General features: G+C 40.2%; 4 protein-coding genes across 8 annotated transcripts; 2 read left to right on the top strand and 2 right to left on the bottom strand.

Moving 5' to 3' along the window:
* Window positions 1–179: 179 nt before the first annotated feature.
* Window positions 180–5,920, top strand: LOC133478974 (sorcin-like). Its single transcript, XM_061775316.1, has 8 exons — window positions 180–620; window positions 1,251–1,298; window positions 1,379–1,448; window positions 1,691–1,734; window positions 1,811–1,958; window positions 4,135–4,248; window positions 4,351–4,409; window positions 4,791–5,920. Exons 1-8 carry the CDS (start codon window positions 582–584, stop codon window positions 4,815–4,817), a joined length of 549 nt encoding a protein of 182 aa, XP_061631300.1. The 5' UTR covers window positions 180–581; the 3' UTR covers window positions 4,818–5,920.
* LOC133478967 (uncharacterized) lies at window positions 3,146–13,836 on the bottom strand. Of its 2 annotated transcripts, XM_061775298.1 has the most exons (11): window positions 13,352–13,836; window positions 12,456–12,833; window positions 11,238–11,603; window positions 9,775–10,128; window positions 8,319–8,336; window positions 7,990–8,053; window positions 7,870–7,913; window positions 7,476–7,626; window positions 6,757–6,870; window positions 6,460–6,527; window positions 3,146–5,685 (listed from the first exon to the last, which is right to left on the bottom strand). In XM_061775298.1, exons 1-11 carry the CDS (start codon window positions 13,739–13,741, stop codon window positions 5,662–5,664), a joined length of 1,971 nt encoding a protein of 656 aa, XP_061631282.1. In that variant the 5' UTR covers window positions 13,742–13,836; the 3' UTR covers window positions 3,146–5,661. The 2 variants fall into 2 exon arrangements, with proteins under 2 accessions (XP_061631282.1, XP_061631281.1); XM_061775297.1 differs by having other exon boundaries at window positions 3,146–6,527; window positions 13,352–13,830.
* A 340-nt stretch (window positions 13,837–14,176) lies between these two features.
* mettl25b (methyltransferase like 25B) lies at window positions 14,177–21,247 on the bottom strand. Of its 3 annotated transcripts, none has more exons than XM_061775304.1 (8): window positions 21,203–21,247; window positions 18,953–19,071; window positions 17,669–17,885; window positions 17,529–17,591; window positions 17,290–17,430; window positions 15,258–15,913; window positions 14,496–14,680; window positions 14,177–14,426 (listed from the first exon to the last, which is right to left on the bottom strand). In XM_061775304.1, exons 1-8 carry the CDS (start codon window positions 21,230–21,232, stop codon window positions 14,341–14,343), a joined length of 1,497 nt encoding a protein of 498 aa, XP_061631288.1. In that variant the 5' UTR covers window positions 21,233–21,247; the 3' UTR covers window positions 14,177–14,340. The 3 variants fall into 3 exon arrangements, with proteins under 3 accessions (XP_061631288.1, XP_061631287.1, XP_061631289.1); XM_061775303.1 differs by lacking the exon at window positions 21,203–21,247 and adding an exon at window positions 19,143–19,533; XM_061775305.1 differs by lacking the exon at window positions 21,203–21,247 and adding an exon at window positions 19,143–19,533 and having other exon boundaries at window positions 17,669–17,816.
* On the top strand, window positions 19,643–24,235 carry isg20l2 (interferon stimulated exonuclease gene 20-like 2). 2 transcript variants are annotated; one of them, XM_061775314.1, is made up of 4 exons: window positions 19,643–19,766; window positions 20,944–21,561; window positions 22,200–22,400; window positions 22,480–24,235. In XM_061775314.1, the coding sequence occupies exons 2-4, from the start codon at window positions 20,980–20,982 to the stop codon at window positions 22,684–22,686; spliced, it is 990 nt and encodes a 329-aa protein (XP_061631298.1). In that variant the 5' UTR covers window positions 19,643–19,766; window positions 20,944–20,979; the 3' UTR covers window positions 22,687–24,235. The 2 variants fall into 2 exon arrangements, with proteins under 2 accessions (XP_061631298.1, XP_061631299.1); XM_061775315.1 differs by lacking the exon at window positions 19,643–19,766 and adding an exon at window positions 19,780–20,816.
* The last annotated feature ends 393 nt before the right edge of the window (window positions 24,236–24,628 follow it).

The raw sequence follows: 24,628 nt of genomic DNA, 5'->3' as shown, positions 1-24,628 counted from the left end.
CTGGAGCCAGTAATATTGGAGCAGGGCGTGTTCAGCCTAGAAACGACGTGGGATTCCTCATACAACTTCGCGATTACGTCAGAGTGTGTCTTCTTCGTGTATTTTATTAACATACTTGTATATTCAGCACGCCATCCACAGGAAAGTTGCTCGACTACAGGTCAGGTGGTTAGTTCCGGCCAATCAGAATGCCAGATGGTGTATGGGCTCAATTGTAGCTGTCTGCTGCTAACAAATGAAGTAATTTTTTTTCTGCATTTCAAGGCGACTTCTTTCCTACTGAGTTTCATTTTTACCAGTTAAACTATTTTGATATATATATATTTTTTTTTAAATCGCGATGTTTAATTGTTTCACCGACGTTTTTGTTCGTCTGCTGACACGCCCTCGAAGAACATTAAATTAAGCTATTTTTTGTGATTGGCGGGTGCTTTTTTTTGCGCTAACAAACCCGGAAAATAGTAAAGAGAAGCAATCATGCAATAACTTTGTGGGAGGAGTAGCGAATATAACCGCTTGTACGCCGCCGCTCCACTTCGGATCATCGTTCACATTTGAAATCATTTTCGACGAGGTTGATAATGGCCTACGCGGGATACGGTGCAGCTCCGGGAGGAATGGTAAGAAGAGTGACGATTCGAGAAGTGTCGCCGAGAAAAGTGCTCGGTCTCCGGCCTGTGCGAGGGGGGAAGTGGAGCGTGATTCGATAACAAACAAACAAAAATACTGCCACAAACCGTGACGTTATTGAACCCATACCTGAAATGTATTCAGCAAATGTATACATTCCAATCCATAAGTGGCCAGGCAATACCTAATATGATCTTATCAGCAGCTTTGTATCACAAGTTTCACGATGTAGGATACGCATATAAATGTGCTAAAGGTATCGAATATAATCAGTGGCCTGGTTTTGATTATAGATTTACTTGCAGCGACGCATCAGTTTAATCAATGACATTTGAGCTTTGGTTTTGTTCGACACACCCTTCGTACAAGGTCACATTAGGTAAAGCTGTGTACTTACTACTTATGAATGTGATTTGCAGGTTTTTTTTTTAATTTTTATTTTTTATAAAAAATATTTTCCACTTCTGTTTTATTTTTCAGTTTAACGAACATTGTCGTTTTTTACACTCCCTTTAAGTAAAAAAAATTAAACCCTTCAAAATGTGTTTTTCACACTTAGTTTTTAAAATGTTTTAATTAACAACCATTAAATGATTTTCCCAAAATGTTTCGCAATTCAGCAGCAGCAGGATCCTCTCTATGGATACTTTGCAGCGGTCGCAGGGCAAGTGAGTGGAAATTGAAATTAAACACGAATGATATCAATTAAATAGGTCCTAACTCTTATTTTTTTCTTGTGGTTTGACAGGATGGACAGATCTCCGCAGATGAGCTGCAACGATGCCTCACTCAGTCCGGCATCTCCGGCACTTATCAACGTAAGAAATCGTACGAATGTGCATTGTTTTTGTCAGGTACAGTGGACTCGTGATTAGCACTTCTGCTTCCCAGTTCTGGAGTTTGAATCTGGGCCTTCCTATGTGGAGTTTGCACGTTCGGCTCGGGATCACCCGACTGCAACCCTAATGAGGACAGCCCAACAGAAAATGGATGGCTGTATAATTTTTTTCTTTTTGTTTTTTTTTTAACTGATGTTGTTGTTGTTTTTTTTTTAAACCAGCCTTCAACATGGACACCTGCAGACTGATGATCAACATGCTGGATGTATCCTTTTTGAGGTTCAAGAAATTGTCATGAGCTACCAAGAGTAACGGCGGAGTCCTTAACAGGCGGATGTTAGCGAGACGTGTCGGGTACCATGGGCTTCGCCGAGTTCAAAGACCTGTGGCAGGCTCTCAACGCCTGGAAGAACATTTTCATGTCCTTTGACCGCGACCGCAGTGGCACGGTGGAAGCTCAGGAGATGCAACAGGCCATCAGATCCCTTGGTACGCGGTACATTGATAACATTACAATGCGATAGATTGGAAGTGGCTGGCCCCATAGCGTATTGCAAACAAATGAGGAAAAGACAACACGAGCTGGGTGGAAATACCCAAAACGCTACTTTAAAAAAAAAAAAAAATAGATAAAATGTAGGTGTCTGAATGCTTAGGTTCAAACTTCTCATTTTATTCACTTTTCACTTTGTGTCCAAATGCCAAATTTAATTCCCTTTCAAAATCATGTAGGTGTCCCGATATTTTTGAGTCGTCTATATTTTTGTGTCTCTTTTTGTCTGTGTCCCACAACCTTTGTTCAAATTTCACCTACTGTACACATCCTGTACAGTAGGTGTCACAATACTTTTGTCAGAAATATGTTTTGGAATTAAATCAGGAAACAGTTTTTGTCATTTTAATGTCATCTTTGGAGGGAATCAAGGAAGAAAACAATGACGCTACTTGGTACTGTACATTTGAAAGTCACACAAGAACAAAGAACTATTGAAGGAATAATAATCAATCACACAGAAACTATGGGATAATATAATAAAAGAATATAGACTATATTTTGTCATTACAAATACTTTTTTTTTTTTTCTTTTCACTTTCTGCAGGTGTCCCAATATTTTGAATCCAAACTCCCCCCCATTTTCTTTTCATTTTGTCAGTGTACTGATACTTTTGTCCAAACTTATCATTTTCTTCTCCTTTTACTTCCTGTTAGTGTCCCAATACTTTTGTATGCTGACCATTTATCTTATCCCCACCGGTAGGTGTCCCAATACTTTAAATTCCTGCATTTTCTAAACTTTTCAATTCCTGGAGGCTGTTAGTGTCCTAGTAGTTTTGTCTAAAGGCCACATTTCCCTGTATTCCAAAATTAATAAGTGAATTTTCCACCTACCTTCAAATTCTGTACAAAATGCCCCATAATGACATATTTTAAATATGTTTGTGGATTTTTATTTTTTTTGGGTAAAATTTAAAAACAACAAAACCGACAAATACGTGTGTGTGTTTATGTGTGTGTATGTGTGTATGTATATATATATTTACAAAAATTGTATTCCACTTTGTCATTACAGCACATTTTGCATGGAATTTTAGGGGAAAATACAACTTAATTCATTTTCTAATATGGCTGTAACCTAAAATGTGGAATGGGAGGAATGCTAACTGCTTTTCTAACCTTCTCATGTAGCTAAATCGGGTAAGCAAAAGGTGTAAAAATGCAATAAAATAAAACAAAAGTAAAACTACTCACCTGTGATACTGGAAATGATCTCACTGGATTTACTAAACGGTCATAGTGTTGTGCAGTATCTAATACAGAGATCTTGTTTGATGTGCGTTCCACGTCCTAGACGCACAAAAATGATGAGGGGCGCCAAAAGCTTTGCGAATGTGCGTCCTCTGATGCACAAAAGTGCAATTAATATGTGAAACATCATTATGAACCAAAAAAAAAAAAAAAAAAGGTTTTGAACAAACATAACCTCTAAAACGGTTCAGTTAAGATTTGTTAAATTCAAAGTGTGAGATTGTTTGAGACTTAACTGCTGTGTCAAGATGCCAAACAGAAAAGGGGGAAACTCAAACTTTATTTGAACACCTATAACTTTCTCTTTTTATTTACTTGCTCTTATTGTGAAATGCAGCCCTACTTTAATTTAGTAAATAAGAGACCATCACACAGTTGTGGTCGTGTTTGATTACCAGGGCAGAATTTGTAACGTATGCTCTATCATTATACCAGTGACATAAAAAAAAAAAAAACAAACATTAATACTATCGTTTATCTTGAAAGTTTCTGTGAAATTATATTGTTCTAAAAAAAATTGGCTATCGTGGCAGGCCTAAACAGAATATATTGAGAGAGAGCAAGAGCAATGGATAACACAAAAATATTGGACAAACTTTATAAAAGACTAAAGATTACAGAGTAACAACGGTAATAAAAATCTGCAATAAAGCGGAACCGAGAAGCAAGAACCGCAACGTACCGGAGGATTACTGTATCTATATTTTGTGATACATTGGATTGTCCTCATTGCTGCAGGACTGGGATTCGTTGTTTCCATGACATGTGCATCCCAGGACTCAAATAGTCTCAAGCTTCTATGTAATATCATTCACTGTGGTCCCTTGCTGTTACTATTTCCAATGTGTGTGTTTGCAGGTTTCAATCTGAGCCCTAACGCAATGAACATGATAATGAAGCGCTACAGTGTCAATGGAAGAATCCCCTTTGACGAATTTGTGAGCTGTTGCGTTCGACTGCGCGGCTTGACTGGTGAGGATGCATACAATCGTGGATTGGACTTCCGATTCTTTCGTGTGGCCCACATGGATACAGAATAGGCCTTATTAACGCTGCCCATGTGTGTGCTTTCAGATCATTTCCGACGCCGTGACACATCTCAAAATGGCACCGCCGCCTTCCAGTATGATGATGTAAGTGCGGCATTTTTCAGTTTAAACTTGGGCTGGATTTATACTGCGTGCTTCAAGCGTTGCATAAAAAAACACCTGCTGCAAATCTAACGCACAGCCAAAACAAAGTCATCATTAAATATGATGTAAATGTAGTCCATCAGAGGTGGTTAGAACAATAAGTTACATTAGGTGTATAAAACATTCATTATAAGGTAAATATGGTTCAATGGGGTACAGACCATGAATTATAATGTAATATGCTACATTAGTCGTCGATACAACATTGACTGTTATACTGCCAAACAAATCAAATCGAAATTTGGGCCCTCGGACTCGCAGTTCAAATCCAGCCCATAAGACATTTGTTCAACAATGACAACAACCTTTCTCTCCATCCAGTTCATCCAGGTGACCATGAGCATGTGAGGAAGGATGCGAGGGAGGGACACCTTATTTTTGTATGCGGAGACTCCTCTTTATTCAAATGTATTTTTTGTTTATGCAACAGAACCTTCAAAGTGCAACAATGCTTTCTAATTCCACCAACAACAAAAATATCACTTGTCAAAAGTCCTCGTCCAGGCCGCTCTACAGTTCACTATCGATGCATGTGGAGACAAATTAATTTGACCAAGCAGGTGCGAACATATTGCAGAAACTTCTCGCCCGAAAAAAACCAAACGCGGTCTACCGCCATTTGTTTACTCCCCCTGTGTAGTGACGACTTCATTACATTCCAAGCAAGAACTATAAACATCAGCAGGAGTGGCTATAAGCAAACAATACACATTTTTAAACCAGTCTTAACGTTTACCACAGACTCCCTCCTTGTGTCAGTACATCATTCATTCATTCGTTTCCCAATGCCGCTTATCCTCACTAGGGGTCTCGGCATGCTGGCGGGGCCGGATTTGAACCCGGGTCCTCAGAACTGTGAGGCAAATGTGCTAACTCGTCATTCACCGTGCTGCCTAAAAAAAAACTTTTGTTTTGTAAATTTATATGAGACTTAAAACTTTGGCTGTACGGTTAAAGTTTTGACATGGAACAAAACAGATTTGACTTTAGAGGTTGTGCTGTGCACTGAATATATGTGTAAATTACCACTATTTTTCACTCTCCATTAACATCAACGCCCGTATATGCTGTGCGCTATCAATGTATTTACACATGATGTCTATTATCTATGTATACCCTCTGTTACCTTTTTAAAATAAGATGTCCAAATAGAAGAAAAGGTGCTACTAAACTTGTTGGTTAAAGTTGGTTCTCAGACGACAGCAGACGTCATGAACTGGAAGGAGAAAAGATATAGCGATATATAAAAATACCAAAAACGGTAAGGAACGTTCGAAGTAAGTGGTGCATGAAAAGGGGATTCATCGTTTTGCTTTGATTGACACATAATAGCTCGTTTAAATTAGGCTAAAATAGAGCAGGTACACAATCTGTAATCCATGTTGTGTGCTGTAGTAAAATTGGACTCAAACTCTGCAACATAAAGCTGCAACATTAAGGGGGGGGGGGGGGGGGGGAATAAACCCCAAAAACTCTTGAATGAGCAGGGATAAACCAGCAATAAATGTTTTTAGGGTTGGTAATCGTAAAGACTACAGAAAGTAGGGTGGTACTAGTAAGTTAACGTTGGTGCTAAAGTTAGTCTTCTTAGTGCTAACGTTTTAGGTAGGCTTGGAAGCTAACGTTGGTCACTTTAGTTAGAGGTAACGAAAGTAGTCATGGAAGCTATGAAAGCGATCTAATGTCAGAAGCTAACAATGGAGGCAATGTTGAAAGCTAATATTTGAAGCAATTGTTAAAAGTAATGGTAAAGCTGACATTGGTAAAGTGAAACCGAACATTGGAAAATAACTTTGGAGGCAACATGGGAACATGGCATTGATGCTAACTTCGGAATCTAACATTAGAAGCTAATAATAAAGGTGACCTTGAACCCAATAATGGAGGCTAACTTTGGAATCTAATGTGGGAAGCAAATATTGGAGTAAAAACAGTATTGGGTCACATTGACTTGTGTACCTAATAAAGTGTCTTGCAACACAAAACGTACCTGCTTAAAAGAGAAGGTGGCCACTTGGCAGTCACATGGCAAACTCAGGAGGTGAGCTTGGAATCGATCTTTTGGAATATTAAACACATAAATAAATAACATTTATAACTGTTATAAAGAGTTGTAAAGCTAAGCAAACCACAATTAAACGTAATCAATTTCAAAATAGATATTTCTTATGTATGCCGCTTGCTGCAATAAAATATAAAAATACAAATAAAATGTTTGCAATCGAGCTTGAGTCACTCAATGTTGAATTGTCATGTCGTTGATGTGTACGTAAGATAATTTTGTTACCTTTAAGGATGTGCATTCGGGTCAGCAGAGCGATGAAGTCATCGTACTCGAGCTTCCCTTGCCTGCTGTACTCCAACCACAGCGTCTTTAAGCTGTCCTTATCCAGCTCAAAACCTGTGAGAAAGACACACCACATACTGAATCATTTAACTTGGGTGTCCCGCAGGGGTTACTACTTGAGCCTCTGTTCTTTCAAACTAACAGGCACAAAATGTATAGTAGTATTGGTCATTAAAATTCATTTTATTCAATTGGTATCTTTCAAAGCAAACATTTTATTTGAATGCATGTCTAAATTAAAATACATATAAATAGCTTTTTTATTTATTTAGAATTTAACAAACATTTATCATTTATATACTGGTAAATGTATTTTGGAACTATACACTTTAATATGACAAATCATTTTTTATTTAAAAAAAACTTGTTATAATTCAGATATCTGCATGTAACTCTTGATTTATTAAAAACAAAATTTATGAAATACAAATGTAAATTTTATTTCTTCTATTGAAAATTAAACATTTCCAATAAATTCATTTCCAAGTTAATGTAAATTGAAAGTAAAATATTGAAATTTCAGTGCAAACATTTCAAATCTAGATGTATTTCTAATCATTTTTGTAATTTATTTACAAAAATGCTGCACAGTGATGTAAGTGATTCAAAACTATTGATTGTAGTTCTTGGTTTCTGCACATCTAAAGAAAACGCATTACCCCGCACAGTCAGGGCCTCCTCCATGTGTGCTTGAGTGAAAGAAGGCGGATGCTTCCTCTCGTAGCTGTCCACGTATTCTCGCCTGGCGGCCGCCACATAGTGGTCCAGTCTGAAGAACTCCACCATGTCCAGCTCTCCAGATTTGTCTGCCTAGGATCGCCTCAGGAAACTCAACACACACGCTAGCAAACACATATATACATATTAGCTCACAAAACAACACACATTCTAACTCACTTAACACACACTAGCACAAACACACGCTTGCCTGTACATTAGAATAGACACTAATGCACGCATTAACACACGCTACCACATACATGCAATAGACTAATACACGTTCACATTTAAACACGTATACGCTATAACAAGCAAACACACAGTAAAGGATACATCTGCAAGTGTCAGCAGCAAGCGTGCAGTCCTGACAGTCAGCGCTATGTTTGGGGAGATAGACACCATGGTGAGTGCGAAAATACAAAAGCTTCAAGTCCAAGGTGTAAACTGACTGACGTTTTCCGCCAACCGAGTGGCCTCCGGCCTGCAGCCTGGCTGCCACGTCTTCAGCATTCATCATCTATTGTGATCACACACACACAAGCATCGATGAGGACCATGATCAACCTCCATCATGGTAGTGTAACCACAGTGGCCATAAAATTGAAAAGGTCACACTCAATGAGAGATGTTTCTAACACAATGTATGATGAAACGTATCGGGAATTCTTAACTTTTTGGAAGTGTCCAAAGACCGTACTTGTGTCCAAACACAAAAGTATTTTTATGTGTGTGTGTACCTAATGTTTTGGCCTGTGAGTGTATTTTGACGTGTTGGTGTTTACCTCTGATCTGTTGTCATCCTGCGAAAGACAAGAAGATGCTTATGATTATGAATCACATCATGAACTTCTCTTGCTGCATCTCTTGGAATGTTGTATCAATGAACCCCAGTCTTCTACTTATAGTGTAATTTCTCAAAATGTATTATACAGTAGTCAAAATCACTTAAGGCGATATTTAACAATGAGTGCTTAATAAGCAATATAATTGGCAGAAACAAAGAACTAAAATGTTGCTTCGGACCCCAGGCAGGTTGCTCCGAATAAAAGTGGTACCTTGATTTCTGAGTTTAATTTGTTCCACGACCACACTCGTAACTCAAATGACTTGTACTTGGATTCAAATTAATATGAACGGAACGGCCGTTCATCTGTTCCAGCATCCATAATGTTTTTAATAATAAAAATAGCATACGGGAAAAAAAAAAACAATTTAATAATTTTTGCATCATGATTTCATGCTTAAATTCAATGGACATTGTGCTGCTCCTTCTGGTGTGTGCCATGGCCTACAGGGGGCAGTATAATACATATGTACATATAATACATGAGGATTTGATGATGAAACCTGAAGGCCGTCAAAACTAAGATGCAGTAATCCTGGGGTGGTTTTCGTAGCACATAAAGAATGTATGACTGTGAGTATTGTCATATTCTGTCTGAAATAGAGGCTGACATGGGAGTGGATTTTGACTGCCACTCCCACAGAGATTGATCATAGTCCCTCTCAATACCAAGCCAACATTTTACAGAATCCCACTCTCTTCTTCCTCCCACCCCCTTTTTAGTCCCAGTCAATCCTGCTCCTTTTTTGTTAATATCTTGAAAGTTTGCTCCCGCTCCTGCCCAATCCCGAGATTAAAAGTAAAATCCACTCCGATCCCACGGGACTCGGTAGGAATCTCCAAAATATGTCAACCTATAGTCTGTTTGTGTCGCTGCGCCATTTATGTTCGGATATCTATTGTATAAAGGTTTATAACTATCGCATTATCGAGGCTAGCTTCGTTAGCCTGCCTATGGCGTTATGTGTTAGCATTAAGCTAGCGGACTTTCTTTATGTGGTTTGGTTGACTAGACAATTGCCTTTATGTTTATTTTTTTACTGTATATGTTCATTGTGAATGGCAAAAACCAGCTTGAAGAAACCACGCTTGGTGCTTTTTTTTTTTTTTTTTTTGAAGAACTGTTCGCTACCTGATACCTGCACCAAAAAAAAGAAAATATGAGCACCAAACACAGCAGTTACCTGTACTTTCACACTTTGTTGGGCAGTTCCCTGTCACCACCTAGCAGTGGAGTACAGGAAGCTCACTCATATGTCAAATTTTTGCTCGCAAGACAAAGCAAAAAAATTCAAAAAAATAAAATCGACCAAGCGATGACTCATAACTCAAAAAACTCATAAGTTGTAGCACTTGTAAGTCAACGTACCACTGTAGGAATATACTGTACGTACGGTGACACAGGCGTTGTGCGGGAACGCGTCGCAGTGGAGCTCTTGGGGCCAGGAAACACCGTAGCGCCCCAAGAGCGCCTCGCAGCTGCTGCGGGCCTTCTGGCAAAAGCTCCGGCAGGGGCGGCGCACCTGGCCGTATGAGCACCGCGGGGCATAGGCGGCGCACAGGAAGGGCCGGATGTCGGCGGAGCAGGCGGTCTGCGCGATGGAGTGGAAGAAAGACATCTTGATGGCGGCGTCGCGCTGGCTGGCGTGGCCCATTACGTTGGGCATCAGAGTCTGGTTGTAGGACAGGCCTTGGCACATGGGGATGGTGAGGGTCTCACATATGGCGCCGCCTTCACCCATGCCAAACTGCAAAGCACGTACAAGATTCATGGCCTGTAGGTACCATTAATTTACTAAATATACAATGGATTATACACTTTTTCCAAATTTACATAATTTAAAAAAATCGTACAACTATACATATGCAAATATTTACCAATGTTCAAAATATTTTATGACTGCTTGAAGAATACGATTTTATTGGTTTGATTTTTCATTATGTAGAGTTCAATTTCTTAGAACAAAAAATCATTTGAATATAGACAGATAATAAATAATTAAAATATAATTTTATTTTACATTTTCTACAGTATCTTTATATAGTATATATTAAAATACTGTATATATACTGTATATCTGGCTAAATATACTGTGTATGCATGCAGTAATACACATACTGTACATACATATTTACACACAGACATACTGTGTATATATACACCGTATATACATATATACTGTGTATGGATATACATGCAGCATATAAACATATACTGTATATCTATATACTGTACTGCATAGTCAAAACATTAAAAAATTTGTATTTGGGTGAAACACATAAAATAACTAATACATATTTTTATGTTGAAAAATATATACTACATAAATAGGTCATATTTATTTGTATTTCATATTTTTAATCGACAACTAATCAATTATCACAATCAATAATGATTTTTGATCATCGAATAAACGTTTTGAGCCATTGTTCATATTGTGCAAATCCTCTGAATTTCAGCCTCTCGACACTAAATATTCTCTACTGATTATCTTTATGTTTCATCAAAATAAGACATTTGCAAACATCTTTTCCTCTGGAAAACAATAATCAACATTTTTGTGGATTTTCTGACACGTTACGGACCAAACCAGTAACTGAATCATAATCAATTTGTGCATGTTTTTGCACTTTTAACGTTAAATAACGTTCTGTTTTTAATAAAAGGATTGATTTTTTTTAAATCAGCGTCGTCGATTTATCGAAAAACAACATTAATCGATTATTAAAATAAGCACTAGTTACAGCTTTAATTATGTGTATTTTTTCAGCAACATCCTGGTTTTTATGGTGTTCATTTTTTTATTAAAAGAAAAAGTGTAGCCCGACATTCGAGGGAGTGCATTTCTGTACGTACGTGCTGGCACGAAGCGGTGGTGAAAGCGTCGCACTTGAGCGACTCGGGCCAAGCGAAACCAAACTCTCTGAGCAGCGGCTCGCAACTGGAGCGGACCAGCTCGCACAAGCTCCTGCAAGGCCGCCTGGCTTTACCCGCCTTGCATTCGGGGGTGAGGACGGAGCACAGGAAGGTCTTGAGGTGGGGCGAGCACGCCGTGTTGACCAGCGTGTAGTAAGTGTTGGCTTGCATGCCGACCTCCTCCTGGGTCTTGTGTCCCAGGACGTTGGGCATGACGGTCTGGGTGTACGGGAGATCTTTGCAGAGACGCTCTGTAATACTTTCGCAAGTTCCTGATGCCGTTGTGTCAGAATTGCTGTCAGTATCCTGCATGGAGATATTTTTTAATAAATGTCATTTTGTCAATGGGGGGGCCAAGCCATGGGCAATGCCCCCCCCCCCCCCCCAGTATATTCGCCCAATTCTTGACAGCTAAAATGCGAAAACAGGCACCATGGAGTACTTTAAAAAGTGTGTTTTAATAAGTTTTAATGTGTTTAGAGCGTGTGGAAGGGGTAAAAATATATTTGAACAAATTATTGTATGAATACGGGTGAGTCTGAAACACATTCCCAAGGACAAACGGGGATTCACTGTATTCCAGGGGTATTCAAATACAAATGCTAAAGGGCCGCAAATACATTTTTCAATTAGTCAAACGTACATTTATCGGGGTCTGTCAGGCCACGTGTGATAATACTCTCATATTCGAAACAAAAACTATCTAGTTCATTTAAAACAACAACAATACAAACTAAAACAAAATGTCATTTCCATTTTGACATAAATTAAAATGCATAGTTGAATAAACCAAAACCCGACCCCTGTCGTGAATCCAAAATAAATGTATCAAGTGGGGGATAAGGTGAATTTTTTTAAACAAAAATATAAACACAAAGAACCACAATAAAAAAAGGAAATATATATCGGGGCTTGTGTGTTATTTTCTAAGAGTGAAAGAATAACCATATGAAGATTGATAAGTGAACCCACACATCTGATAAATAATAACAATCGTATTAATAAAAGCAATGGTCAAATGAGTAACCTTACAAATTATATCTAGAAGGCCGTTTGTTACGTTACACACAAATTTGGACTTCCCCGTTCTTCTGTTACCCAACCAGTATGTGGCATCTCTGCGTGAAAGGGTCTTGTGACAAGTATACTTCTCCTTACCTGCTCACAGGAATATGTGGAAAATGTGTCACAATTTAGACTTTCCGGCCAGTTGAAGCCAATCTTGGTCATCAGAGACTCGCATCCGGCGCGGGCCTGCTCGCACTGAGTTCTGCACGGACGCCCAATCGTTCCCGCCCTGCAATTAGGTACGTAGACGGAGCACAGGAATGGCTTGAGCTGAGTCGAACACTGGACCTTGACCAGCGGGTAGAACTGGTGCACTTCGAGGCCCGCCTCGTCCTGCGAGACGTGGCCTAAAGTGTTGGGCATGATGGTCTGGCTGTACGGGAGGTCTTTGCATAGAGGAACCGTAATAGTCTGACATACTTGATCAGCAGCAGGAGAGGAGGGGGAGAGCGGTTGCTGTTGTTGAGCCTGTAAGAACACAAACATCAGTTAGATACCTGACCGCCCAAAACTCAAGTCAGTAGCGTTCCTAGGGAAAGTTAGAAAGCAATTAGCTCCTGGCACTAGTTTCACCGATTGATGTGAAATGGGGGGTGGGCATGTCTAGCACAACAGGACGCACAAACATTTCTCAAGGAACTATGCCCTAAGTTGAACAGGAAGTTGGCCATTTTGGTTTGAAGTAGTCATTCTGCATTCAGTCGCTCCATTTTGGAAATGTCACCAGTTTCACCAATCGATGTGAACTTGGGCGTAAATGTTTAACATAACAGGACATACGTAGGTCTCAAGAACCTGTGCCCTAAATTGAACGGGAAGCTGGCCATTTTGGTTTGAAGTGGCCTTTTTGCATTGCGTTACACCTCCTGGAAAGTAAAAAAAAATAAAAAATAGCCCCCCCCATGACCACTTTCACCGCTTGACATGAACTCGGTAGACAAGTGTGACAACTGTGAATAAAGTAGTTGACGATGTTGGCGACTGACCTGCACACAGTTGGATTCAGGCAAGGTGTCACACTGCAGCTTGCTGGGCCAGAGTAGGCGCTTGGCTTTGATGGCGGCGTCGCACTCGCTCTTCACCTCGCGGCACATGGCCCCGCACGGCTTCACGCGGGCGTCGTCCTCCGAGCATTCTGGGAAGGCCACACGGCACAAGAGCGCGGCGGCATTCGGAGAGCAGGACGTCTCCACGATCTGACTCAGCTGCTGCACGTTGAAGCCCGGGACGCCGGCCGGGTGCCGGCTGGTGCCGTAGCCCACGTTCCGGCAGAAGGAGGCGGTCAGCGGCCGGCAGCTGGGGCGCTCGTCTCTGGTGCCGAGCGTCCCGTGGGGAGACGGCAGAAAAACCAACGCCGCCAGGAACAAACGCAACATGATCGTCTGCTTGGGAATATAGTCTACTCAAATGTTGTTTAACACCAGAACGTAGCTGCTCGGTTGGCGGACTTCAACCTGCTTGCAACATCCGTTTGGCATCGTGTGTGTGTGTGTGTGTTTGTATTGGAGGGCCTAAAGGGGTCGAGGTCTGGTGGTCTCCAATAAAAGCAAAACAACACATTGTCACATACAAGATACACAATCATAATACTCCCAAATGACCGTATTTCCCCAAATCATGGTCGGTGACTACTCAACTGCAACTTCTATTGGCGGAAGGCATTTGTTTGTACAAACGATTCGTGGTACAGTGTTGCCTTTAGATACGGATGACCTGACTTACGAGTTACAGCTTAATCATGCAAAACAAATCTGTTTATCTACATTGTTTTAGGCCAGTAAGGTTGTTTTATAATAAATCACATAGACAAGTTTATGGTGTATGTGATTTATTGCATGATTTTTATCACATTGCAAGTTTAAAAAAAAACACACACACACATCACGCAGTATTTTGTTGTCATAAAACCTCTAAAAAGTGAGGGTGAAATTCCCTTAGCTTGAAGTCTACATACTGTAAAATCCTTTGAAGACTTTTATCCTGGAGTCTTCCGAGCCACCAGCACAAAATTCCTCGGAGAAAAGTTTGGGTCGAAAAGAGGAATCAGATGGCTGTGCACCCCTGCGAAAACATCACAATGAGTCGGAACTTGGGAGTGGATACAGACCGATTTAGGCAGCCGCGCCTCACCGTTCTCCTGCAGGTAGATGATGCGGTCCAGAAGCACCAGAGTCTCTACCACGGGGGCCAACAGCAGCGCCAGGCTGAAGAAGACCACCACCTGGCCCCGCTGCGCCAACATGGCCTCCAGGCGCCCCGTGTCCAGAGGCAGGGATGGCGGCAGGCCCACGCGAGCCAGACCCAAGCGGGCGTACCTAAGACCCAACATGGAGCAAAACATCAGGACTGTAACACTTTTGTATAAATCTTGCCATTTTGGAATCATTTTTTTATTAGATTTCACCTTTGCGGAACAGTGGACGACTCGTTAGAGCATCTGCCTCACAGTTCCGGGGACCGGGGTTCAATCCCCGGCCCCGCCTGTGTGGAGTTTGCATGTTCTCCCCGTGCCTGCGTGGGTTTTCTCCGGTTCCACTCCGGTTTCCTCGCACATCCCAAAAACATGCGTGGTAGGTTGATTGACGACTCTAAATTGCCCCTAACTGTGAATGTGAGTGCGAATGGTTGTTTGTTTGTATGTGCCCTGCGATTGGCTGGCAACCAGTTCAGGGTGTACCCCGCCTCCTGCCCGATGATAGCTGGGATAGGCTCAAGCACGCTCGCGACCCGCGTGAGGAGAAGCGGCTCAGAAAATGAATGGATGTCACCTTCAGTTTTTAAATGATTTATCTTATCACAAAAAACTAGCATTTGAACAAGAGCCGTGGAGACTTTTATATCCACTGTATGTCGCCAGTGTACCGAATGTTTGTGATCGTTTGGTCGACTCACTCGGTGAAGGTCAACAAGTGGGCTTTCTTCACCGTCTGTATTCCTGCCCTGCGCAGATCCGGCCTGCTGCCCGTGATGAAGACCTCTAGTGCGGCGCGGCAGCAGTGCGTCCTCAGCAGCGCGCTCTCCTCACGCAGCCTCTCCACGTAGTCCTCCATGGCATGACACGCCGCCTCCCGCGCTTTGTAGGACAGCTGGTGTCCCGGCAGCCCCCGCACGTACGCGCTCATCGGGTAGCCAAACTCCCAGACGAGGGACTCGGGGTCTGATCGCGGCGGATCGTGAGGTCCGAGCACGCCTGGAGGAGCGGGCTGCTCTTTGGTGGTGAGCTTCATGTAGCAGCACGCCACGGAGGTGATGGCGCGTATGTGAGGACATTTGACAAAATGGCGGAGGAGGGTGGGGCTGAGGTCCCCGCAGGCGTGGAGACCAGTCAGGACCAAGTCTTGCCAGATGCCTGCCTCGAAGGGCCCCGCCTCCTCGGAGGTTTGCTCAGGGCACCGGAGTCTCTTTTTGCAAGGAGTAAATGACCCTTCGCCATCACCGTGGTTTGTGCCCAGCTGCTGGATGAAGACCTCCCACGATGCCTTGGGGTCCACCCAAGCCGTCACATGGCGAGGACATGTCTCTGATGATGGTGGCTCAGAGGAACACTTCTGATTAGAATAAAGGTGGAGATGGCATTTAAGATGCCAGGTTACTTGATGAAAAGTCTGAATTGTAATTCGTAGCGCTACAGTACATATTATGGTTTCATTTTACATTTGATTTAATATGTACTGTATGATATTGTCAGTATGTATTATTTATTTCGTAAATCACATTTTCGATTTAAATTAGAGCAATTTGTGTATAATATGGTATTTTTATTTGTTATTTCATTTAAATTAGAAGTGAATAGTATGTTCAGTATTTATTTAATTTTACACAATTTGAATTATATTTAAATTAGTGTTTAATTTCATCAGTATTTATTTATTTAAATAAATGATCTCAATTAAAACTAATAGTGTATAATATGGTATTTTTACCGACTTAAATTTTGATATATTTTCTATTTAAATTAAAATGAGTTGTGTATATTATTGCATTCTTTATTATTTAATTCCTGATTCTATTTAAATTAGTAGGGCATAATATGTTCAGTATTTATAAAACATTCTAATGTAATTTAAATCAGTCGTGTATATCGTCAGTAATTATTGTTTTATAATTTCTTTTTGAAGAAAATTTTCTATTCAAACTCAAAATACTACTGTATATGATCATTATACATTTAATTTTTGATTACATTTTCTATTTATATTAAATTAATACTAGTAGTATATAATATGGTATTTGTTTTATTTAATTGAAATTAGAAGTGCATACTAGTCAGTATATATATATATATATATATATATATATATATATATATATATATTATTTTTTTAAGTGAAGTCCTAATTTTATTATATTTATTTTCAATTAAATCAAAGCTAGTTTGGATTTTTTTTTTAAATTTAATTTAGTTTTGTATTTAAGTTAAATTAGCAAGGCATAATACTGTATGTTCAGGATTCATTAAAAATAAATTAATTCAAATAGTAGTGTATATTTATGTGTATTGTTCATATTTATTTTACAATTTCTTCTTTAATACAATTTTCTATTGAATTAATAGTGCATAGTATGATTTGTGTTTCATTAAAATGTGACATTTAAATGAAATTAAAACTAGCACTATACATTATGATATTTAAAAAATGTAATTCAAATTAGTAGTGTACAATATTGTGAGTATATATATTTTTTATTTATTTAGTTTTGTATCTAATTAAAAGTTATTACTGTATAATATGATCAATATTGTTACATTATTAAATTACATTTTCTATTAAAACTTTTATTAAAAAGTATAAAAACACTTCTAGCAGCGCATGACATAGCACTATTTAATGACATGATTATATATTTAAATTTAACTTCAGTTAAAATTTGCATTATTGGGTATGATCAGTATTTGTTTCATTTTTATTTTAAAATAAATGACCTGTTTTTTCTGCCTCTCCTTCTCCAAGGCGCACAGCAACTGTCCATCAAACTTGGTCGCCATGGCAACCAGGGCAGGGTCGGCCTCAATTGCCGTCACCGACAAGCCGAGCCCGAACGACAGGAAACGAGTCAGGTGTCCCTATTGTCGCAGCGAGAGGGAGAATGTTGATGTAGTGGCCGGATTGATAGTTCTATTTATTTATAATAATTTTTTGTTTCAAGTGACAGTTACACTACCTGCCCAGAACCAACATCCACGACTCGGTTGCACCCAGTCCGCTCACAAAGTTCCTTCACCAGCTGAGATGCAGTAAAATAATAACAATAAAAGGCTTCTTCATAACACATCATAACCATCAACAACAGTTCTTCAGTACCGTGCCCAGCTCGCGGATCTCGTGCTGCTTCTTGGGCTTGACGTGCTTGCGGAAGGCGTGTGAGAGCACTGAGCTCTGGTTCCGGTTCTCCTGGAACTCTTCGGGCTTGGCCTGACCATCGGGGCTGGCCCGTGATCGCCGGGAACTTCTGGGAAAGGCGAGGGAGTGAGCAGTGGTCCGGAAAGCCAAGAGGGACAGCGGCCAAACGCATGGATACCTGAACAAGTTGTATTTATTAGTTCAGTGACCCTCAAAGTGTAGTACGTGGGCTCCCTCGAGTGGTACGCGAAAGAATAACTGAATTCATTTTACAAACTTTGTATAAATGGCAGTGGCTTCAATCTGTTTGGATCTTGTATTGTACATTTGTTCCGAATACTTCAGTTGTATTTAACGTTTGGGTACAATATGTCTGCAATTGTTTAAAATAAATCATTTAATTCTCTGCTTAACTGTCTTAAAAATGGTACTTTGTTGTTCAATTGTGTCAAACCAGATGACAAGAAAAATAAAGTCAAAGTTGAAATTTGTTAGTCGATTTAGCTAGTTTGCGTAAACAGATGCTGTTACCTTCAATCTGCAAAAGTGTTTCGTACTATCTCTATATAAAATACCCAAAATATATAACACTGTAAATAAATAAATGATATAGGCAAAAAAACAAAAAACGATGTGGCGATCAAAGTAACCTTTGGTTTAATGAGCCATTCGCAGTTTCACAGTCCAGGTCGATGTGTACTTAATCTTAAATCTCCCCTTCCATCATTTTTTTTTAAATGTAATTTTTTTATAATTTTATAATAATTATGTCCCTTTAAAACACATTCACTTCCATTGACATCTTTAGAAGTTAAATATCCGTGTTAACTGGGAAGGCTGGCAGTAAATGAGTTTTAACAGGTTTGCATGTTAATTGTGGTTGGAAATGCGCAAAATGATCTTTTTCAAGGTTAGTCTTTTCTGCCTGGCATTGAAGACGGTTGGATTTCCCAATATTATGTGACATGACCTTCGTATCCTTTGTAGACTTTGACAAAAAGGATGCCAGAGAGATTTTATTAATGACATGGGAACTTTCAAAATTCTCTCTTATCTCATATTCTTGTGGTGACACTCTGGGGCTCACTATTCCTGTTTCTCCAGTTGCTGTGTTTTGCTCACATTTCATGCATTGCACAGTACTCGTTTTCTCTTTGTGGACAATCACAGCCACGAATGTGAGGGGAAAGTCAATTAAAGCTACTTTTTGTATGACATATACCGTGTGTGTGTGTGTGTGTGTACCTCCTGTGTCCATGATCAGCCTCCAGCAGAAGGTCTGCTATTTGCGGGTAGGACAGATGCTGCAGAACAGACTGCCAGCTGACAGGCAACTCGTGCCATAAATCCTCAGTGAAGAACTCCTGTTTAATAAAGGACAAAAAAAAAGTGTATTTTGAAAGAGTTTTTAATCAGTCAGTCAAATATTACTCACAATAATGTACGACTCCGACAAGTATCTGTACTGTGATAGAAACTCAGTGATTCTTTTGGCCAGCGCTTTCTGTTCCTCCGTAGAAAGACTTAAGTGCGAACTGTCCCACATTTGGTCTTGTTGTTGTTGTTGTTGTTCCTTCAGCATGCGAGATGTCCTAAGCTAGCTAAAAGCTAACTACAAAGGAGCCGCGCTTTGAACTAAAAGTGGGTTAAAATGTTTAATACGTTAACCCACGCATCTCGTATACTATTCGGGTACATCTCGGAAACACCCTAGCATAGTTTAATCGGTTACAGCAACGATAATAAAGCTAGGTTGGTGTGTCTTTAGCGCGCATGCAAATTCTCCAAATGATCACTGGTGCGTTCCTGTTCTTCCCGTAAATCTGATAAATGTATCGTAATTCACGTCACATAAAACTGGGGACACAGCATAAACAGAAAATAAATGACGATTACTTATTGTTTCGTACAATATATTGAAATGAAATAGTTGGTATGTGCCTAATAGTAGTCATAACTAAATTATTACAGCTATACCCATATTGTTTTACCTTGAAGGCAGCACAACCCGGAAGTGTATGTTTATGTCGGAAAGACCGGGCTCCATAGTATGCTAAAGGTCTGTTTTGTCTCCTTTTCGTAAAAGTAAATAATAGAAAAGCAGTCGATGTTGACCCTCTATTTATGTCCCAAAAATGTTAAGATGTTGTCCGATATTGTGCTTGTGTCGTATGCGACAATTGATATCCCGTAAATGAGCGTAGTAGTATGTCCGTTAGCATTAGCAAGCATTGCCATGCTGCTAGTTGACGTCAAAACATCAAGCTGTTGTCAAATGCAGGCAGGCCTTCTTATCAATACTTTTAAAGGATGATCATATGGGGATTTTCCAAAGTTAAAGATAAAAAAGTAAGAGTATGAGACGAGACTTCAGCAAGCATGATCCTCACACATATTGTCCATTTTTTCAACAATTAGCAAGAACTACAGAAATAGTTTTACAGCATATTTTTTGCCATGGTGCAATTGGCTTGTTTTATGGGCATACAGTAAGCCAGCCCTCATCCTGCCGGAGATACTGTTGGGCCAGTGATTAGCTCTCTTGTAATTGCTGCTCCTATAAAAACAATTAACTTGGCCTATAAATGCCACAAGATTGCAGCAGAGCAATACTCTTGTCTAAATGCAGCTGCTCAACTCATTTCAACATAGTTCCTTGGCACCAAGATGCCACAACATGGTCACAAAGCAATACTTTATTTCAAATTGAGCTCCACAACTCACTTCAAAATAGTTCCTTGGCACCAGGATGCAGCGAGTAGTAGTAGTATTTTGCACCAGGATGCAAAATACTACTTTTGTCTAAATGGAACTCCTCAACTCACTTCAACATGGTTCCTTGGTGCAAAAGGTCCTACAAGATGGTGGCAAAATATTTAGGTTTAAATGAAGCTCCACAACTCATTTCAACATAGTTCTTTGGCATCAAGATGCCACAAGACAGTAGCAAAGAAGTACTTTTGTCTAAATTAAGCTCCTCACTCCTCTTCAACATAGTTCCTTGGCACCAAGATGACAAAGTAATACTTTTATGGCTATGGCCTAAGCTCAAAAACTGCAAAAGAGAGACTAATGGAAGATAGGTTTTACCCCAAATTTGTGAAGACAGGTAATTCTCAAATTCGGAATCGTGAATACATGGGTGTTCACTGTATTTCTATGAGAGAAATTTAATGTTTAATGCATTTTTGGACACTTGTTTTTGTCACAACTTGTTTCCTCGAAACTGTTTTCAGCTTGAGTGGAAGTGATCTGACCAAGTAGCTGTCAGGATGTCGGACCTCATGTTCAATGTGTGTCTGTCTGGAGACTCTTCCTCATCGGGAGCAAAGACGCCAAACAGGATGCTTCTGAACAATACGCAACAACATAATGTGGCGCATCAATTCAAAAAACGCAAACGCAAAAGGAAGAAGTTCACGCAGACGTCAGAGCAAAGCGTCACGTCCACGCAGCACCCATCTTTTCACGTTTCCACACCAAACCAAGTCTTACCTCACGCAGGGAGCGCCAAGACGCCTTCATCTTCCTCACACCCGCAGCCTTCTTTGACCGCGTCGCATGCCGACACCAAAGCATCAAAACAAAACTCTAAACCAATCCCGATCGCCAGGTGCCAGTCGTTGGGCGTCCCCAGCAAGTACCTCGCCATGGACTGTGAGATGGTGGGCACGGGCCCCAAGGGAAGCGTCAGCCAGCTGGGTCGCTGCAGCATTGTGTCGTACGAGGGCGACGTGGTGTACGACAAGTTCATTAACCCCTCGGTCCCCGTTACCAACTACCGCACGCGTTGGAGCGGCATCCGCGCCTGCGACCTCAGGAAGGCCACGCCCTACTGCCAGGCCAGGAAGGAGGTAAAGGAAACATTAAATCCTCAATGGGGAGATTACAATTTTTATTTTATTTTTTACAAAAAACTACACATTTTCTTCGCTTTTTAACTTATTTAAAATGTCCCAATACTTTTGTTCAAACTCCATGTTTTCACTTTGTGTGGGTGTCCAAATACATTTTCAATGTTTCATCTCATTTACCTTCCTGTGCGTGCCCCAATACTTTTTGTCGGTGTTGCAATACTGCTTGCTGTCCAAAACTCCACATTTTCTTCACTTTTTACTTCCTGTCCCAATACTTTTGTCCCAATTCCAAATTTTCTTCACTATTAAACTTCCCGTATGTCTTTGTACTTGAGTCCAAACTCTATAATTTCTTATTTTTACTTCCTGCGTGTGTCTCAATACCTTTGTCCAAACTCCACATTTCATTTGCTATTAACTTCCTGTATCTGTCCGAATGAATATTTAGGTCCAAACTCCACATTTTCCTCTTTTCACTTTGTGTCGCTGTCCCAATACCCTTGCCCAAACATTTATTTTTTTCAAGTGTAAAAAGAAGCAAACCACCGTACGATAGAATTGACTCAAAAGAAAAAGAAAACTAACAGTATGGACTATTATTGCCATATTTTGAATGTTCGCGATCCACCTGACAGATCCTGAAGCTCCTGGCCGGTAAGGTGGTGATCGGTCACGCCGTCCACAACGACTTCCAGGTGCTGCAGTACTCCCACCCGGCCGCCCTGACCCGGGACACGTCGCGCATCCCGCTGCTCAACCGGCGGGCCGGCTTTGAGGAGAAGGGATGCGCCTCGCTCAAGAGGCTCACAAAGGCCATCTTCAATCAGGACATCCAGGTCAGAATGTCAATTAATCGATCAAGCTATTAAAAAAAACTGATTGACTGATCGCAACGATTGGTCCGTGTGCCCTCAGACGGGGCGCGGCGGCCACTCGTCGGTGGAAGACGCCCGTGCTACCATGGAGCTCTACAAGCTGGTGGAGGACGAGTGGGAGAAGAAGTTGGCGTCAGGAAAGCCAGTCGGCAGTAGTAGTAGCAGCTTATTGGCTCATTCCACAGGCTCCACCCACTCACTTCCTGCATTAACCGCTGCCGCCAGTTCGACCGAACGTGATCAATAAGCGTATCTTTGTGTGAAGTCACTAGGAGGGCACTGGTGCCTTGCGTCCGGCAGCATTTTTGGAAAAACAAACAAACACGCAGGAAAAAAAAAAAAATCCTTATTTTATTTTTCAATTAATGAGAACAAATGTGTGACTGAGCACCTACAGATGCGTCTTTCAGGCTGCTTATGACCTCTATTTTATTCTTATATCCCCCTAAAATTATTCTTATATCCCCTAAAATGTTCTTTTAACTTATGTTTTAATGGTTCTCGATTCTCTCGTTAATGTACATTTGATATAGAAAGGAAAACTGTTTAAAGTACCAGGTTTTTGTCCTGTAAAAAAAACAAAACTGATAAGTCATTTTAAAATAATGTGAATTATCCTGAATATAATTAAATAGAAAAATAAACTGATATGATAGGGGGAAATAAACTACAAATTTACATTTAAGACTAAAACTAATACAGCAGAACAAATTTTTCCGATGGAAAGTCATGCAAAGTGATTATTTTTTTACTATTTCCACAGGGTTCTTTTAAGTCATTTTAAAATTCTTACTTGTTGTACAAGTAAAAAGAGAAGCTAACCACTGTATAATACAACAAAATAAAACTATATATAGAAAAATACATTTGTTTTAAAAACAAAAATGTACATTTAAGCCTAAAACTAATACAGCGGAACCCATTTTCCCCCATAGGAATTCATGTAAATGAAGTGAACCACTGTATAATAAGACTAAATAAAAGTCAAATTACTCATTCTTTTAGTATGGGAGTCTGAACATGGCACAGCTTGGCAACATTTGAAGAGTCCTCCTTACACAAGCGACATACAAAATATACAAATTTGTCATATTGCAAGGGCATCGCTTGAACATGCCACACATTTTTTCAGTTGCGTTTAGGTCTGCGCTCTGGCCTGGGACATTCCAACCTCTTGAAATCTTTCTATTGTTGCTGCAGATGTGATGTTATGCTCAAATAGGTGAAAGGTCACTTGAGTTAAACTAAAACGTTCTCACTGGACTTTACTGTACACCTGGACAACAATATATTCTTTACGAAAATGTCTGAAGAGCAAATCGTAACACTGTTTTCCTCCTTTTGTGACCTTGTTGAACCTTTTTACAAATTGTTCTGTCTTGAATGATTTCCACCACGTTTGAAAGTAAAGCAGATTAAGCATTTGCCTGCTGTGTTCGCTGGAAAACCTGATTTAAATGGGTGCCATGCACATGCAATACAATATGGATTCCTGCTGGGTCCACTTATTGAGAGAAATTATAATTCCCACATGCAGTGCGTAGCCAAGCATTAGCAGCTAATTCACTTTTGATTTGCCTCGCACAGGAATTTGTTCATGTTGCACATTGTTAGCGTGTTCACAGCAGGGAGCCTTTGGGACAAAATGCGTCGTCATAATGCTGGCTCACTTGTTTTTATCTCCTTCAAAGTGCCATTAATGGAATCATTTCAAAGTTGTTCACATTGCGGGCCTTTGATTTGGTTGTTGAAACCCAACGCAGACTGATTAAAAGTCACTTTTCACTTCCCGAAAAGGTGTCTCACTCTCAATATGTTTATCCAAAATGAACATTTTCTCATTTTCATTTTGTTTGTCTGTCCAAACTTTTGACTTCCTGTAGACGTCCCAATACGTTAGTTCACAGTACATGGTTTCTTTTCACTTTATGTAGGTGTCCCAAAATGCCAGAGTTGAATTTCACTGCGTGGGTGTCTCCAGTTTTATTGGCTGCATGTGTCCCAATACCTTTGTCCACATGACAGTTTCTTTATACTTTGTGTGGGTGTCCCAATACCTTTGTCCATACACCACATTTGAACTTTCTGTACGTGTTCTGTCTAAACTGCATATTTTCTTCATTTTTTAACTGTCATTTAGGCGTCCCATTACTTTTTGTCCAAATTTCACATTTAACTTCCTGTAGGTG

Source organism: Phyllopteryx taeniolatus, chromosome 6, assembly GCF_024500385.1.
Source record: "Phyllopteryx taeniolatus isolate TA_2022b chromosome 6, UOR_Ptae_1.2, whole genome shotgun sequence".
NCBI classification, from domain to species: Eukaryota; Metazoa; Chordata; class Actinopteri; order Syngnathiformes; family Syngnathidae; genus Phyllopteryx; species Phyllopteryx taeniolatus.
The sequence above is the reverse complement of the archived record's forward strand: the minus strand, read 5'-3'. Positions and strand labels throughout refer to the sequence as shown.